The sequence below is a fragment of the Lampris incognitus genome, chromosome 3 (assembly GCF_029633865.1).
Source record: "Lampris incognitus isolate fLamInc1 chromosome 3, fLamInc1.hap2, whole genome shotgun sequence".
NCBI lineage: Eukaryota > Metazoa > Chordata > Actinopteri > Lampriformes > Lampridae > Lampris > Lampris incognitus.
In genome coordinates this window covers 80,750,445-80,769,777 of record NC_079213.1, presented here as the reverse complement: position 1 = coordinate 80,769,777, position 19,333 = coordinate 80,750,445, and the positions used below count along the sequence as shown (strand labels likewise).

At 40.5% G+C, this 19,333-nt stretch overlaps 1 protein-coding gene across 1 annotated transcript; it reads left to right on the top strand.

Moving 5' to 3' along the window:
- The first annotated feature begins 6,815 nt into the window (after positions 1-6,815).
- On the top strand, positions 6,816-13,505 carry nmu (neuromedin U). Its single transcript, XM_056276823.1, has 9 exons — positions 6,816-6,948; positions 8,845-8,900; positions 9,072-9,119; positions 9,250-9,303; positions 9,519-9,548; positions 11,920-11,997; positions 12,887-12,940; positions 13,044-13,086; positions 13,331-13,505. The coding sequence occupies exons 1-8, from the start codon at positions 6,816-6,818 to the stop codon at positions 13,077-13,079; spliced, it is 489 nt and encodes a 162-aa protein (XP_056132798.1). The 3' UTR covers positions 13,080-13,086; positions 13,331-13,505.
- Positions 13,506-19,333: the final 5,828 nt, after the last annotated feature.

Sequence of the window (19,333 nt, the reverse complement as noted above, 5' to 3'; positions counted from 1 at the left end):
TTTTGGATTTAATGTTCTTATTGTGTTCAAATGTGGTTCTATGTTTGTTGTTCTGTTTTATAAAAACATTTAATTTGGTATATAGTTTTGTTTTTCAATTCCAATTGTTTCCAATTTTCAATAAATTCTTTCTTCGTAAAATTTATATATTTTCTTCATTTTTTTTGTTTGGGCGGCTGTCAATAAATGAAAAAATCACTCAAAACCTTAGAGAAAGCCATTCACTTTTCATCATTGCCATATTCTAAAAAAGCATAATCTTATTTGGGGAAAACCTCATCAAATACAAAAATGTCTACCTAGATTATAAGATCATGCATGGTTTAGCTCCTCCTCTGTCCAACTTCAACTTCAAATCTACAACAAATGGAGATATTAGAGGTGCAGCTAGAGGGGACTGCACAATCCCACTCAGGAGAACTGCATTTAGTCAGGCCATCTTCTCCTTTTAGAGCATCACATCAATGGAACTCAGTACCACAATCAGAGTCCCCATCCTATTATTCATTTAAGTGTAATGTCAAGAAATGGCTTAAGAACTAGCAATGTCAACATCGCTATTCATACACCTTAACATGTTGTTTAACTGTATTGTACATTAGCTATGTTGTATGTCTGCTTTTTTATATTTTCTACATTATTTGTATATATTGTTTTTTCTAGTATATTAACTTTTTTTTTTTTACTATTTTTATTACCCGAGGATGCCTAACATCAGGCAAAGGGACTGCCGATGGAAACTAGCCTGTTAGCTAACTTGAGTACATTTAAATGTGTTTTGCAGGTTGATTAATGTACATTGTCCCTTCCCAAATAAACATTTAAACTAATATCAGCACAAGATGTCACAGAAACCTCCAGCTGCCACAGCCCGTGTGAGTATTCCAGTTAATTCTTATCAAACCTTTCCTCATTCTAGTTTCTCTCATTTGCTATCCCTAACCCATGTGTGGTCTCCACAGACCTAGTGGACTTTGGTGCCATGGGTAACTAAATTGACAAGGACCTTTTTAAGTCTCTGCACCTTCCTCTTCACCTTCTCAACTATTTTCTCTGTCCAAGCCCTTGATGGCAGACCAGTGGGTGTTGGGACTATCACACACCTTATAGACCCATCACCATTGGAGCCATATATCAGGAGTCTTCCCCTTCTTGTCATCTGAGCACCATTTCATAAGGTCTTCCTTGGCTCCGATGTCACAATCCTACTATTTTCTGGATGGAGATCACAACCGGGTCATCTCAGTGCTGGAGAACCCTAGCCGAGGTTGTCTCTCACGACAACCTGCCCCCCCCCCCCGAATATTGAAGGAGCACCTGCTCTGAGGACCCTCCTGCTGAATTCCAGATGTCATGGAGGGTAGTTTGAATATCTGGTTGACCAGAAGGGGTTCAGCCCTGAGGAGCATTGCTGGGACCCAGCAGCTGACATCCTGGTCCAGGACTTCCACCTCTACCATTCTGCTCGACCCACTCCCTGCCCTCAGGGTCGGCCCCCAGGTCAATATTTTCCTGCGGCTAGGATGGAGGGGAGGGGGTACTGTCATACCCATGAAATATTCACATCCCCTGCCTTCCAATTACTCAACTGTCCCTAATTAACCTTTGTTCTCACTCCCTATATCTTCCCCTCAGGCAGTATTGTGAGCTCCCTGACATTTTTACCATTAGCCTTCCTCATGGGTCGATCCATTGTGTTTTTCATTGCTACCTTGTTCTACACATTGCCAAACTCTCTCTACCAGACTGATTTTGCTTCTTGATTTTGTGCTTCTGCCTAGACTTCACATAAACACATCTGCTTGCACTTGTTACCTGCCCATCTGAGAGTCCCTATGGGAGAAATGTTTAGTACAGATGTTGGCATTGTATATCTCTTCACTCTTCCTATGAGCATGTCAAAACAAAGTGTTTGTTGGATATTGCCAATTGGAAAACTGCAATGGCAAGTTACCTCCACTGACTGGTCTCAATTTAGTAAGGAAAAGTGGGTGGTATAGGATATGAGAGCAAGATTAGTGTAGGTGGGAGACAAGGGTGTGGATGAGTACAACAGCCATCTGGAATTGCTGGATTATTATTATTGCACTCCACTTGATATTATTAGTGCACTCAGCTGCAGTCACATCAGGTCAGAAAGACAAAATTATGGTCAGGGTGGGAGTATTCATAAATCTGTTTTGATTTCAGTACCCTGCACTGCCATGATTTATATAGAATAAAGAGACACAGCGCAAAGGCATTGCCAAAAAGGGCAATAAAGGTTGATTACTTGGAACATTATCCTCTTAAGGTTTGTCAAGTCTTAGATCATATAACATGGGACCAATGAGCTCTACAAAGTGCTTAACAAATTCAATGAACACACAGTGCCAGGAAAACATGTCACACATCCCACAAGCCCTATGGACTATTATCGCTTAAAAAAAACAATTTTATTAGTATCTATTTCTTGTCCTTGCTTCTCCTTACAGTGTGAAACAGTAAAACTAAGTTCTGGAACAAGAACTCTAACCCTCTCTGAAGGCAAAATGAAAAAACACATTCCCTGTTAACTCTCATCTGCAACAAGTTCAACTTGTGCAATATTACCCAAAATAATTAATTAAACAGACATTCATTTTGTATTTTTTTGGTCAACTACACAAATTGTGTCCTTTACAACAAGGTGCATATTAAGGTTGTAGTGACCTATCCACTATGTAATCTGAGTTTTGTGTCCGAAGGTAAAAAAGTAATGATGCATAACAAGCTGTTTCAATATCCAATTGGTTTACATTTATATAACAGATAAATGCAAGGATATTACATTATCATGTTGTCAGTAGCTGAAAAGTGATGCAATTTAAATTTTACAATTTCATTTAAGAGATGCTTTTATCCAAAGCGACATATCTGAGAGCTGATAGAATACAAGCAATGATCTAGGCAGGAGAGAACAGCACAAGTAAGTGCCATAAAGCTAAATTAGCACCTGATAGAACAAAGGTACCAACATGTAGTGCATAGAAGCAGTTTTTTTTCAGTCCAAGCACAAAGGTGAACACAAAAGAGCTGAGTCTTTAGTCTTAAAGATTGTGCATATGCGTTACAAAGTGGGTGAGAACACACCATTTGTACCATCATCTCAAACATTACCAGGTGTTGACTTTCCCTACCCCAGTGTTGCAGCCTAAACTCGGGTGCTGCTGATTGACTCCAGGAGTATGCAGTTGCTTTGGAGTTGTTAGGGTAGGCTGTCAGGGTGTAGATGTGTGCACGTGATATTAATTTAAGCTCAATTATGAGTTGAGTTTTGTTCAGTTAAGCCGAGTTAACTGTTAATTTGTTTGTTTTTTTGTTTGTTTTTTTTTTTTGCTTTGTATATATTCTTTTGTTTCACATGTAGCTACACCCTGTAAATTCATCACTTTTATTAAATGGAAACAGTTTTGAGTCTGCCTCCTACATTTTGGCCACTCTGGTCAGGCTTCCCCGCAGTTGGTGGCAGCGATGGGGTCCAGGCCAGTAGGAGGCAGTGAAGGAAATGCCAACCTGAGAAAAGAAACTTCAAGCAACTGATGTGCCTTAAGTTAATGATGTCCTTGACCAGCACAGGACAACAGTCAACTTGCCAGATCAACTAGGTTGTGCTGAACTGTCCAGTCTTTGGCAACATGTGGTGCAAAAGCAGTCTGACAGGGGTGCCAGGATGGAGCAGGAAGGCAAGCAGCAGAAACAGAGGTGGAATCGAGTCCAGCAGCAATGTGCCCAGCTTCAGCGGGGGGTAGGACCATCAGGAGTGTCCACATCTGTTGGAAGGTGCGGCAACCATCTCTAATCCCTCCACTGAGCTCAAGGCAGAGTACTCTGACAACCAAGCTATTTGGGAGAGGCCTGGTGCCCAGCGATTGGGGGCATCCAGCAGAGAACATTTCAGTCAAGTAAGACTCCCTGACTGGAGAGGTCCAAGGATTCATGAAGAATGGAAGCGCCAGATGTCAGTGCAGTACAGAAGCCACAGACTCTTTCTAAGGGAATTGAGCTACTTCATTGTTGAAAAGGGAGCTCTAACGGTTAAATGGGCTTTAGAAACTTTGAAGTATGACCTCATTGGTAAAGACTAATGCAAGGACGACCAGCTGGTATCTTTATTCAGCCATGTTGTTTTCAGCTCTGGTACAGACCAGGACACAAGAATGTCATTGCTGACTTCCTGTCCCGTGACTCTGAGGAGTCTGGGGATGGGGGGTTGACAGTGGGTGAAAACACACCATTTGTACCATCTCAATCATTTCCAGGTGTTGGCTTTCTCTGCCAGTGTTGCAGCCTAAACTCGGGTGCTGCTGATTGACTCCAGGAGTATTTAAGCAGTTGCTTTGGAATTGTTCAGGTAGGATGTTAGGGTGTAGATGTGTGCCTGTGATGTTAATTTAATTGTTATGAGTTGAGTTTTGTTCAGTTAAACCAAGATAACTGAATTTGTTTCATTTGATTCATACATACATGTACAAATGACATGTAGGTCAGGTGAATCGGACTTACTAAATTGTCGCTAGGTGTGTGAATGTGTCTGCCCTGAGATGGACTGGCAACCTGTCCAGGGTGTTTCCCCACCTTCCGCCCTATGAGTGCTGGGATAGGCTCCAGCATCCCATGACCCTACTTAGGATAAGCAGCTTGGTAAATGGATGGATGATTTGTACATATTCTTTAGGACGTCAGGTTGTAGATTTGTGCACCTGGTGTTAATTTAAGCTCAATTGTTATCAGTTGAGTTTGTCCAGTTCAGTTGTTCAGTCTTTGCTTTGCATATATTTTGTTTCACATGTAGCTACACCCTGTAAATACATCACTTTTATTAAATTGAGACAGTTTTGAGTCTGCCTCCTACATTTCAGCCACTCTGGTCAGGTTTCCACACAATATGATAGATATCACACAACTGTAATAGCTCTGTGGGTTGGATTTGAGTTACACAACCTCTGAGGGCCCTTTGTTCATGTGGCCAAGATAGACACAAACGGTTTCAGAGAAAGCTTCAGGAAAGATTCAAATCAGCCATTTTTTTTTAATACATGGAGCTCTGGGGCAATGACACAACGGCAGCTACAAAGCTATTTGTCGATGAGTTATTACCAAAAATGTGTCTTGACCTGAGAAATATTGCATGCCTTTTCTATAGATAAACAAAGACCCCTTTAGAGCGTGGGCTATGAAATATGAAATGATGAAATGGACAGCTTACAATTTAGACTGTCAAAACACCATACTTTAAATTATGGAGTGATTTCTGAATTGGCAAAACAGAAGAAAAAAAAAAGCACCAAACTCTGCTAACAGGTTTGGGCATTGACTTGAAGGCAGGGAGACTCTGGACTGGCTCATCTGGACAACACAAAATACCTTTTACTGCTATCCTCTCTGCCTTTAAATGATGTGCGTTTCAGCAGACAGAGAAAAGCTGGGTGCGTGATGAGACACTTAAACGTACACGTAAGGCATGAGATGAGCATCTCGTCATCTATGCTCACTCACCGTGGTGAATATTTGACATAAAGTTCTCCACATAACACCCTACCAGAGTGATGGTGTAGACGTTTATTTTCCTTTTAACCACTTTCATTGAGTGAGTTTTCTTTTTGTTATTGCCTTTGTTGTGGGGATTGTTTGATTTCATCATCATGTATGCGGTAATCTTGTGTTTGTTTCAAGAGAAAAAAAAGATTGAATTTGGAAATGAATGTTAAACTGAAAATTCATTTATTCACTGTACCCACCTAATCCACTTCATGGTTGTGGGTGGTTGCAGCCTATCCCAACAGATATTGGGCATGAGTCAAGGAGACACCCTGGAGTGGATACCAGTCCATCACAGCCCCCCTACACACACACACACACACACACACACACACACACACACACACACACACACACACACACACACACACACACACACACACACACACACACACATATATTAGTGGGCAATTTAGAGTCTCAAATTAAGCTGGCCTTCAGATGGTACTCAGAAAGTAAACAGTGCTAACCACCAAGCCATTATGCCAACCAGTGTAAATGTATATTAGTAACGTGTTTAGCCCAAGACTTGAGCTGAATGCATTTGTTTACTGTGGAATTTATGCCGCTTACTACATTGTCCAGGATGGCTCCAACATGCACATTTGTTTTATTGCTCCAAAAGGAAGGAGAAAATCATTGTTAGAATGACTTCATAACTATAGAATATTAATTTAAATATATATATATATATATACATATTGTAAAACTAGCATCTTGAAAGACTGAATGAAAAAGGCTTAACGTCACGCTGGATCAATCAATCAAGTTGCATTTTATGCACTTTTCTCTGATAGAGGGAGAACAAGTCTTGTGAGGGATCGTTGTCAAACAATTAATAGGATATATTCATTTTTAATTAATGTTATGTGTTTTCCCCATATTGCCAAACATTCCTTCACGTATCTCCAACTGTGCACCCTTGGACATATGCAACATTTGTTCTTGGATTTTGATTTTGTTTATGTGATCTCTATAGCCTCTTTATGTCGGCGAAAGCTGCAGTGATGACCCAACAACCAAACTACGTCAGATTGTCGCTGATACGTGTTGCTGTGTTCAGTCCCACCTGTCCGTCAAACAAGATCACTTTTCTCTCCGCGCGTCAAAGCTGCACTGACGCAACGAAAAGTGGTTTCACTTGGAGGGTGTGACTCAAGCCTCCATTCACATTGTGCCTACGGGAGATATAATCTGACAGAAGAGCGGGAACACAAGCGCAGAGAGCGAACCGAGAGAAGTCGACCCGAGAGAAGATGAAGAGGACCTCCCAGGGCCAAACGCACCTCCTCCCTCCTCAGCGCGGCGGCAGCGCCGCTGCCACGACCCCGCTCAGCACCGCCAGCCTCGTGCTCACGCTCCTCATCCTAGCCCTCCCGATCTGCAAAAGTAAGTTTTCATTTTCCATGTTTTCCCCTTCTAATTTTTACTTCTTGGAAAGGAAATTCATTAAAGTCGCTTTGAATGGTCGCCTGTGTCCGTCAACATTGGGAGCTGGTTAAACTTGGCTAAAAAATTTTTTTTCTTTCTCCAATGTTTCCCCTTTATCCAAAGCGTCTAGGTTAGAGCTATCTTTCAGTTCAAGTCCCCAACAGCACCTCTATAGAGGGAGATGATGATGTGGGATACATCTGTGAAGAAGCGATAGACTTAAAATAAAGAAGTGAACACTCACCCCCCCCCCAAGAGTTTCTATATAAGTGTAAAAAAACTCAATTAGATTTTCAATTATGTCTTGTTCCCAAATAGCCGTCTATCTATCTATCTATCTATCTATCTATCTATCTATCTATCTATCTATCTATCTATCTATCTATCTATCTATCTATCTATCTATCTATCTATCTATCTATCTATCTATCTATCTATCTATCTATCTATCTATCTATCTATCTATCTATCTATCTATCTATCTATCTATCTATCTATCTATCTATCTATCTATCTATCTATCTATCTATCTATCTATCTGTCTGTCTGTCTGTCTGTCTGTCCATCCATCTACATAGTGATCTCAACATTTGCTAAATAACCAGTATCATAAATGGAGAAATAATTAAAACAACAACAGTGATAATGATGATAATAATAATGATAATAACGATGTATTTTACAGTTATAAGTAAAAGTGACTTGTAATTAATCATCATGTACAGGTCTCTTAATTTCTAAAAATGAATACGACACCATTTATCTAATTTCCCCCATTTCAGACAGCACTAGGGATCTAATTATGATTCATGTTAAGATGGAAAAAGTCACGGGTGAACAAAGGTGTGTTTACCAAGTCGCCTATTGTCGAGGTCAGCCTTTCCTATATCTCAGCTTTCATCCGTCCATACCAGTCAATCCTTTTCTTGTCATCTGGCTGACATGATGTCAGATGATGAAAAGACTGATGCATGCAGTCAGAAACCTTGTTTCTACAACCACTCAACTGGACAAAGTGCGTGCACACACATTGCCGCCAATGATTGAGACATTTGTAGATGAAGGGTGACAATCACATTGATAATATCGTGATGTCAGAGTGATATTTACTTGAGATCATTTGTTTTGGCATTTGCCGCAATCATCACTTGTTGGCATTGCAGCGATGTTTTGTGTACTAGTTATGCAGCTGCTTGGGCAGAATTAGCAGGGCTTTAGTTGCAAAGGGTGAAATCATTTTTACACAGTTGCTGGTGAATTTAAACATGTTTTCCAAACCCATTGCCAGTGACGTATGTGTACAGTAGTCTCTTTAAGTACACAAGCGTTTGCCGTCCATTTTGCACAAAGAGGCAATTTGCTAAAGTATACACCTATGGAGTTTCTATAAGAATTATTTCAGACATGCTGTTTGCCATGAGAAGTTTCTTCTCCATGTCTTGATGCATGCTCAATAATCCAGGTAAGAAAATCAAAAAAATTGACAAACTGTCAATAAAAATGGTATCCAGATGAACTGATTCAACCTTCTTTGAATTTCTTTTCCATGGATGTAGTGTTAGCAGCATCTGCAAAAAATACAACGCTGCCATACATCTTATGCTGTCATAAGATGTTTCCATCAAATAGCTGTCATTAGAGGATTTCTATCAATGCAACAGTGCAGCAATGGAAAAGAGACTTCTGATGACAAAAAGCATCTCTGAAATAACTTGTTTGTTATGGAAATTAGCTACATGTTTATATTGTATTGTTGGGACATTGTCGAAGCGTCTGCATCGATCACAAATCACGACTCCGTCAGTTGTCCTCGGTGTTTTACCGTGCATTTCTCTCTATTGTGTGAAACAAAAGGTGCTCCAGCACAACTCCAACATCCCACCACAGATCAGCATCGGCTCCTCAGTCAGGTATGCAACACGCACCGTTATCATGTCCTCCACTGCCTTTAGGTTTATCTGTTTCTACAATTTGTGCATTTTTGTTTATTTATTCATTTATTTACTCATTTCTCTTTCTTTCTCTCTCCCTTTTTTCCTGCGTCACAACTTTCACTGACCACAGCTTTTGTTCTATTGCAGATCGACGACGTGTGTGCATCCTACCTCTCTGCAGACCTGCCATTTCCAGTGAGTGAAGTGAGGTGGTAATTATTACACAATCAAATGAGCACACTGTTTTCTCCGCTCTCTTATTAATAACTGCAGGATGTGTGTATTGCTTATGACCACATGCTTTCTTTTTCTCCCCTTGTTTCAGGCATCTGGTGACTTAGGGAAACTCTGTGTGTTGATGCTTGTTCAGAAGTCAAAGGTACCCTGACTTTTCATGCATTTTATATTTCAAGTATAATGTAAAACTATAACAAATTGTGTCACACAAGTGATATGGAGGGAGTATATTCTTTTGTTCTATTGTGAAATGACACTGCAGTGAAACCACCATATTGATTGTGTTTAGTTACACACGCAAGACGACCAATAAAAAGGAGTCATTCCATGACGCTCCTCATGTTTTTCTCTTTCCAGGAGCTGAGAGTGAGAGAAAATAGGAAAAGGGTAAGAACAAATTGATTTATTCTCCATTTGATTGTATATTATCAACTGGTGATGAGTTGACACTAGACAGGAGCATCAAGGAAACATATACGATCAAGCTTATTGATAAATATGTTTGTGTTGGTGTTTGCTTGTGTGTGTGTGTGTGTGTGTGTGTGTGTGTGTGTGTGTGTGTGTGTGTGTGTGTGTGTGTGTGTGTGTCTGTGAGGGGAGGGGTCACGACTGTGTGTGTGCATGAATGTATGTCTGCATGTATGGTACGTGTATTTTTGTGCGCGTGTGCTTTATACCTACAGTTTTTATTTCATTACACTAAGCCAAGAGGCACTGCCTCATCGGAAGGGGTGGTAAGTTTGTTTACATCTAATTCCACAATGCTGTGTTGCTTTACATGAGGCAGCACCTGATGTTTTGTTGAAAACGATTTGTGATATGCACTTCTTATAGTGTTTTGCTCATTTTATGTGGGAAATGCACAATCGTGACTGAATACGACACTCTGTTAGTGCTATACTATTTCAAGCTAATTCAGCTATGGATACTACACATGCCTCATTCCTAATACTAAGAAACAGGCAAACATATGCATGAACATATAGTATGCATGTGCACACATGCACACCCACCTGCATGCACTATTGCCTGCACACCCATCTGCAGAAATATATGCATGCAGGGACACACACACACACACACACACACACACACACACACACACACACACACACACACACACACACACACACACACACACACGCATGTCTCAGATGCTTGTTTTCATAGGTAATATTTTGTGCAGCATGGGGAAGGTTAAACATCACCAATGTTTCTGTTTGCATGACAATTTGGATCATGTTTCACATTTCCGTGTCTCCTTGAGTCCTGTCATTAATAGTAACAATACAAGTGTTATCTCAGTAACAACACAAGTTGTTTGCAACACTTGTTCATGAGATATATAAAAAAACAGCTTTGATTTAGATTAAAAAAATAAGCCTGTTGGGTCATTGATCCATTTGATCTATGATGCAGATAGAATCTTGTCATGATTTTTTTGTTAAATTTTTTTCAGCTATTAAATGTGCATTTACAAAAGTACAAAATTAAATCAATGCGAGGGACTTTGTGGGAGGTGTTTGGAAGTCAGTAACTGCATTTTAACTGTTCTCCCAAGGGCGTGAAGGTGTATTTGAATATATCATTGTACACTTGACAGACCAACTCTATCCTGCTTGATGTTAACCAGCAAATTTGTGTGATAACAACGCAAAAAGGAACAAGAACTGTTTTGACAGTCCAAAGTTGCAGATGTGAGACAACAGATTCTCATTTTCAACACCGTGAAAGCCAATCTAGAATGTTTAAATGTCCTAGCATCAGATGGCTAGTGTAATATAAGGGATATATATACGTGTTTATGTACTTATTTGGCATGTTATGTGATGAGCAAATCTGTACATTTTCATATCTTTTCTTTACAATGCTTCCTGGGGCACATATTTGCTAGCAACACTTTATAATGTAATTCAAAATCATATTTCTGATGTAAATAATAAATACGAGGCTTTATTGTTCTGTTCTTTTGAATTGCCTAGATGTATATATATTTTCCAATACCATCCATAAAAGTAAGTGTGTATATTGCTTACATTACTGTCATACACCTTTTATAATCTTTGGTATATAGCCTAGCCACAAGAAAGTGTTTACATATGTTGTTTCACACACCTGCCCTCCCTGTCCAAATCTGCTGAACAGGTCATGATAAGCTATAAGTTTCTATTACAAGTTAATGGTTGTAATTTTGCTAAAAACTTGCAAGATTTATTCACAGGATTGTCAATTGCCACTTCTATAACCACAATCTGAGTCTGGTTCCCTAGAGCTTTTGAAGCCGCGTTTATCATGACATTAATCCAGAGGTTGCCAAGTGTTGCACAGAGGAAACATTTGCATTTTGTTTACATGTCTTCCTCGCATGTCCATGTCCGCAAATGATGGAATGAGAGAGAGAGAGAGAGAGAGAGAGAGAGAGAGAGAGAGAGAGAGAGAGAGAGAGAGAGAGAGAGAGAGAGAGAGAGAGAGAGAGAGAGAGAGAGAGAGAGAGAGAGAGAGAGAGAGAGAGAGAGAGAGAGATGAAGCTTGGGGGCTTCTCTTTCTGCATATGTGCGCAAACTTTACACACGTTTATTTAAGAGAGATGAGTGAATTCTCAAGGGCTGTTTTTCACGGTTATCATGTGTCTTCATGTTTTGCTATGTGTAAGTGTGTGTGTGTGTGTGTGTGTGTGTGTGTGCGCACTCGGATGTGTTGTGTGTGTGATTGTGTGTGCATGTGTATATTTGTGTGTTTGTGTGCGTGTGTTTGTCAGACTTCTGCTGTGTTGCACCCTCTCCTGCAGCTAGTTCCTCAGCTCCGTACCAGAAGAGAGAGAAGAGTCTCAGTGCGCGTATGTACCGTACACAAGTTTCTGTTTTCCATTCATTCTTCATTTGCCAGCTTTACATTATAATCCTGTAGCCATTGATCTATTGAACAAAGCCATCATACTTCAGGATGCTTTGTTTTTTCCACATACATCAAAATGTATGAAATCAATGGTGCATATTCCATTTAAATACAATTCAATTCAGCTTTAACTTATTTATTTAATGGCCTTACTGGTGTGTTTGGACCTCTCAATTGCCAGGAGATCTTTGGGTGAGCAAAGAGGGAACGCCGATCAACTGAGAAAATGTTGACTATTTCTGACAATTTTTTTTTAAATGGACTCTTAAAGTAGTGCGTTGTATTTTTTCACTGCTGTGCTGATTGTTGACTGTGGGAAGCATATGATGGTGCATTTGGTGATAGATTTTAATGTATGTTGTGCTCTGCCTGAGCTTACATGTGATTAATAATATGTTTGATTTACTACGGGGGCTCTCATCACTCTATGTACAAGGTCAGTCTACATTAGTTGTTCTTTCCCCAAGATGAGAGTAATTATGGTCTAAAATTAGTGCAGCTGACGGGGGAACCTATTCCTTGTTTTCTATCAGGCATTGACATTCACACAGACTATACAGACAAACTATGAGAGGAAATGTTGACAGTGTTTTATGTTGAAGATTGCAGGTTTTGGGTGACTGAGTGAGTACTGTCGGCTTTGGCTAAAGGATAGAACTGTGAAAGTTTTTTTTCCCTTCAAAACAAAAACATTAAGGTCTGTGACGTCTATGTTTTGAATAGGAAATATCTGACCACCGCAGGGGAGCGGGGAGAAAATACCTAAAGACAGAGTAATATCCAACTGTATGCTTCTGTAGCTACATCCTGTGTTTGTTGTGTCTGTCCAGGATGACCTTCAGGGACCTGGGGGAATCCAGAGCAGAGGGTACTTCTTATATCGGGTAGGAGTACGCCTACCCTGCAACAATTTGCCAAACATAACGAATAACAATTGTTTTCTGATTATTTTGCTTAATTGCTGTGTCATTTCCTTTGTTCTGACAGCCAAGAAATGGACGACGATCCCTAGATTATGAGTGAATGAGAGGTACTGTTTTTACTCATTTAAGCTTAGCTTTTTTTTCTTAAATAATATTGTATTTCGGTCTTAACAGAAGATAATGACGTCTGGTAGCTTGATTGGTTTAAATTGTGTCAAAAACGGTTCTTCTAGAGAACGTGGTTGACAGTGCAGGAATATCCTGTAGACTAACGGTAGCAGTCCTAGACAAGGTGATGACTGCAGCTGTGTATTTGTATTGATCTAACTGTCTATGGTTTTTATGTTGTAGACTCTCAACTTACCGTACAGAGATGACATCGAGCATGAGACCTGAACCACTGCACAAACAATGGCTGATACACACGTCAGCCACTGCCCCTGTCACTGTTGTAGTAATGTCTGAATGTACACCAAGAACAATATCGAATTACTGTTTGTCTGTTTATTCAGATTTCCTTTTTGTGTTTTTTCTTTGTGTCATTTGAATTAAAAATGCTGTAATGTAATTAGTGGTTGTGTAACTTTTACATAATTGATCCTCTGGGTTCATTACCAAAATGTTTCAATCACACACACACACACACACACACACACACACACACACACACACACACACACACACACACACACACACACACACACACAATTTCTGTTTGTGTGGTGGACATTAATTTTAAACAGTGTTTGAGTTCTTATTCAAATCAAATTTCAGGTGTTAAGAAATGTTGCCCCAAATCATGGTAAAGAAGAAAAAAAGGTTTTGAATGTTGTGGAACTGAGATAAAACAGGTCAATTAATGAATTCCCTTTTAGTGAGCCAGAGACCTATTTTTGAGCGGATGAATATTCTAACATTAGCCAAATTTCTCTGTCTTCTGCATCTTTCGGTGTCGATACGTCTCGTCAACAGCGTTTTACGTGGCTCCAACACGTGTTTCGCAGGAGATGGCTGGGAGGCACTAACATCACACATTAGTCAAAAGCAGACTTGTGTGCATTCAGTCTGATTGGGCAAGGAAGGGCTGATCTGAAGACTAGGGGTGTGAGGTCACCCTGAAGGAAACTAAGTGTGGGCGGCAGAATTAAGCCATGCAGAAAGCATGTGTCCTGTCACCAGTCAGAATAATGCCTTTACCATGAAGAGCTCGTCAGACACTTAGAGAAGAGAGCAGACAGAGTCAAAACCATGATGAGCAAAATACAGTTCTGACCCTAACAGCAAGCTGCTGTTTCACATTAAAGGGTTAGTTCACTTTCCAGATTTTCACTATGTGCCCTATTTACATACAGTTAGATAATCAGGTGTGTACCTATTTTTTAATGTCCGTGCATGCAGTTTGACGGTACACGCAATGACGAGTTTAGCCTAGCTTAAGCTCAAGTGCTTGATGTCTACTGGAATCATTAGCAGCTCCCCTTAAAACGAGAACTACTCCTTCTCCGAAGCCTTCTTCTCGCAAGGACATGCAACGTCCTAAAAATTAGGTTATGAATTTGAACTATTTTCCAGTAATATGCATAGCTGCCTTCTGCGTCGGAAGACAACGCATCCGTCTTCTACATGAGAAGATGACGGATGCTATTGTAACCTTGGTTACAGTATACACTTAAACTATTATTTTATCTATACATTTACATGTGTAATATTTAAGTTGTTATTTCATGTCCCCTTGCCTACGAGTGAATATTAGTTCCTACCTGCAATTGTTTAGGAGAACCGGGGAATGCTGCCAACGCAGAGAAGAAGGGTTGCATTATTATGAAAAATAGTTCAAAACTGTAATCTAATTTTTAGCATTTGGCATGTACTTGTCAAAACGTTGGCTTGGATAAGTTGTTAACGCTCGGCTAATGAGTAAAAACTATTAACGACCAGCTTCGGACAGGGTGTATTTCCTTTCTTTTGAGAGGAGCTGAGAACGAGGCCATCCAACTGTGTTTAGCTTGGCTAAACTCGCTGTTCACCGTAGCCTAGCTTCAAACTGCACGCACGGACAGAAAAAAGGTATTCACCACGTTGTCTGACTTAAAATCCCCAAAGGTAATTAAAGGTAATAAACATTGTCACCACATCACAACTAAACACTTGTAAATTACACATGGGGAGGAATAACTAAATTAATGAATAAGTGGGGCACTACAGTCAAATGTATGTTGCAGTTGTCAGACTCATAATGGGATCACAATCAATCGATCAACTCATTCCTTCCTTATGAGCTTGTATCAACACAAGTCAAATCTAATGATGCTATAACCTAACCCAAATTGGTCAACTAAAAGTCAATTTTCCATAAAACAATTGATCTACGATTAAGAAGAAGGAAGTAATGGTTTCCCAAAATGTTCAATGCTTGATTGTCCTCATTTCAAATCATCCCCATCTGCCCGATCTATCTATCTATCTATCTATCTATCTATCTATCTATCTATCTATCTATCTATCTATCTATCTATCTATCTATCTATCTATCTATCTATCTATCTATCTATCTATCTATCTATCTATCTATCTATCTATCTATCTATCTATCTATCTATCTATCTATCTATCTATCTATCTATCTATCTATCTATCTATCTATCTATCTATCTATCTATCTATCTATCTATCTATCTATCTATCCATCTATCTATCTATGGTATCACGTATAAGGGCACATGTGTGTATCTGTCATTTCATGTGATTAGAGTGGCAAGCAATTATGGCAAGAAGCACAAGGCGATATAACCAGGCCAGAAAGCTTTTAGAAGATGAACTTGTTTATGCTCAAAGGCAGGGTAAGTCAGATTCCAAATCATCAGCGTAACCACTGAAATGTTAAAACGACCATTAGAGTGTCAGGCATCCTTGCATAGCAAGACTGAAGACATCCTTGTATATCGCTCCAAGTTATGCTCCTTATGTGTTATGATCATCACTGCTAGCAGGAGTGGCAAAGGGCGGGGGGAAACCCATGAAGAGATCTAAACATAATGGTGTAAAAAGAGTAAGACTTTTGTTGGAACTTCAGTCACTGCAGACCTGACTCAGACTTTGTTGATACATCAATAAAAGTCTTATTTTGAAGGATCCTCATCTCTTTTTTGCAATTTCTCAGTATTATTGGCCACCACAGAAAAAAATTGGCGGCACGAACAGGAATGGAAAAAGCAAGCTACCTCCATGCGGGGTGGGCCCAGCTCTGAATTCCTCACATAAAAGTGGCCACTAAGAGGAAAGCAATATTTTGCTTTAGTATACATATTTCTGTGAGAAGACTGGTGCTGAGACGCCCATTATCTGCTCTGGTAAGAGCTGCTTCTAAAAACTTACCAAATTTAATGAAGAGATTAAAGAGACAAGGGTCCTTCTGCATGGGGGGTTAACATGTGTAGAGTGTGAAGTGTCTATCTTAGTAAAGATAGGGACGGGGCATGGTACAGTACATGGTACAGTATTATTACAGTATATAGGGATATACGGTATCGTTTGCAAAATACAATGTCTCAGGGCATGGTACAGTATCCAGAAACAGTAACAAACGTTTGATACACTGTCCACCAAGACCTAGCTCAGGTGAGATAGATGCCTGTTTAGGTAAGCAGGGACAGGTACGGTATAGTATCAGGGTGTAATAGTACATCCGGATACAGTATCTAAATCCTCCAGCCTGAAGGATAATAAGCTTGTGGATAAAAGCCTGGGTCTGGTTGAGCCCTAAACTGGTCCGCAGTCTTGTAAAACCAACGGAAGGGTCGAGCCACACTCCTGGTTGACTCTCACTGAGGGACGTGTGACCCACGACACCCAATAGTGGAGAGCGCCTGTGGATCTTCTGAACGCTGGAGAAAACAGAGGAAAGGCGACAAGGTTATCCGAGCCAGCCCGATAAGCCTGTGTGACCCACAAAAACTCTGGGAAAGGGTGAACAGAACAATAAAAGCCAAGCTAAATAAGATATGTGCTGATACTAAACTGAACTGGGTTAGATGCATTACCGCTTGCTTTAATGGCACATAGGTCCCAGACTAACCGCAAAATGCAACTAACCCTATCATGAAATGCTAACGGGCCGGCCCATGTCTACATCGCTGTATAGATGCATTCAAAAGGGACCTAACTTGGGGGTATTGGAAAAGGAAATAAAATTGTATGTGAAGCAACTGTCTAACATACATCGAGTTATCTATCAACAGGAAAAGAGTAAAGAGAAGGAGTGGTGGACAGACCAGGTCCCAAACCAGATCCAGCCATGCAACTATGTCTACGTGAGGGTCTTCAGGAGAAAGTGGAACACTCATAGACAAGAGGGACCTTACTGGGTGGTCAGGGCTTCATCAACGGCGGTCCAGGTGGAAGGTTCGGCGACTTGGTACCATCTCAACCACTGCACCAGAGTTCCCCGTTCTCCTCGCCTGCTGAGGACCCAGGGAACCACCGCATGACAGAGGGAGAGGACAACGGTCAGCGCAGAAGGGAACAGGCGAGGGAGACTGAGCGTGCTGAAGATCAAAAGCGTAAAAGGGAGGCGAGGTCCACTGGGGATATTACTGATGCTGGGCTACTTGATTTGGATGACACCCCAAGAATTGCAGCAAAGAGCCTCACAGGATAAAAAAAAAAAAAGAAAGTAAATAAATCGTTTGGAAAAAGTGTGGCTGTTTTATCACTGATGGTATTTGGTTGGGTCCTGATGGAAAACCATGCTTATTGAAATATTTGTTCCCACATTATGCAAAATGACACTTGGGATTTTGGTTGGGAGACCACTCAACACTGGGATTGGATGTGTTAAAAGGCAACTCCCACAAACTAACCATTGTGAAGATGAAATGTTGTGTTATTATGCAGACCTCTCCCCTGTGCTTTCTGATATCCACAAGCAGGTTAAAGCAGTCTTTCAGCAACTGGGCCACTACATGACTTGAGGCCAGGGGACTGGATAGTGGTGAAGGACCTAAGAAGAAAGAAGGATTGAAAGCAATGGACCGGGCCATTCCAGATCCTACTGGCAACAGAAACAGCAGAGATGACAGCACAATACCTGACAGACAGAAAGGGAATTGATCTGCCCCCATTTTGTAACTGGTGCATAGGGAAGGGTGAGAAACTGCACTAGGCACTGCCGTTTCCCTAAGCTCAAGAAACGGGACAAAAATTAGGGTGACAATGACGTTACTCTACTGTAAGTGAGAATGGCACTCCAAGTAGACTGGATTCTGCCCTATCATAACGAAGATGTGTTTATGAAAAAAAAAGTAGTGATAAATAATAAGAATAAAGGTAAGAGTGTGAGCATGTTAAGAGTCAAGTTCGAAGAGAAGGAAAAAGCAAGTGAAGGAAGGAAAAAGAAAGGTTTTAAAGCAAGGTTGAGGCCTTGTAGGCTTCAAAGGGGGGAAAGATATGGTATCACATATAAGAGCTCATGTGTGTATCTGTCATTTCATGTGATTAGAGTGGCAAGCAATTGTGGCAAGAAGCACAAGGCCATATAACCAGGCCAGAAAGCTTTTAGAAGATGAACTTGTTTATGCTCAAATGCAGGGTAAGTGAGATTCCAAATCATCAGCGTAACCATTGAAATGTTAAAACGACCGTTAGAGTGTCAGACATCCTTGCATAGCTACTAGACTGAAGACATTCTTGCATCGATATGCAAGGACGCTCCAAGTTATGCTCCTTATGTGTTATGATCATCACTGCTAGCAGGAGTGGCAAAGGGCGGGGGGAGACCCATGAAGAGATCTAAACATAATGGTGTAAAAAGAGTAAGAATTTTGTTTGAACTTCAGTCACTCTGCAGACCTGACTCAGACTTTGTTGATGCGTCAATAAAAGTCTTATTTTGAAGAATCCTCGTCTCATTGACTTTTTTTGTGCAATTTCTCAGTATCATTGGCCACCACACTATCTATCTATCTATCTATCTATCTATCTATCTATCTATCTATCTATCTATCTATCTATCTATCTCTCTCTCTCTCTCTCTCTCTCTCTCTCTCTCTCTCTCTCTCTCTCTCTCTCTCTCTCTCTCTCTCTCTGTCTGTCTGTCTGTCTGTCTGTCTGTCTGTCTGTCTGTCTGTCTGCTTGGCCTGTGTATGATTTACTGGTAAGCGTCATTCATACCTTGCTGTGATAAAAGATTGTGTATCTCAATATGCAATTGCTATCACAAACAGCAGATGTCACTATGTTCGAGATAATGAAAGTTTTCATTGCATATTAGTACAAAGTCTTTCCCAGTGACCTCATCCAGCTGACAGGCGACTCTCCCGAGCAGCGGCCACCGCCAGGGATTTTGGGACCCATGAA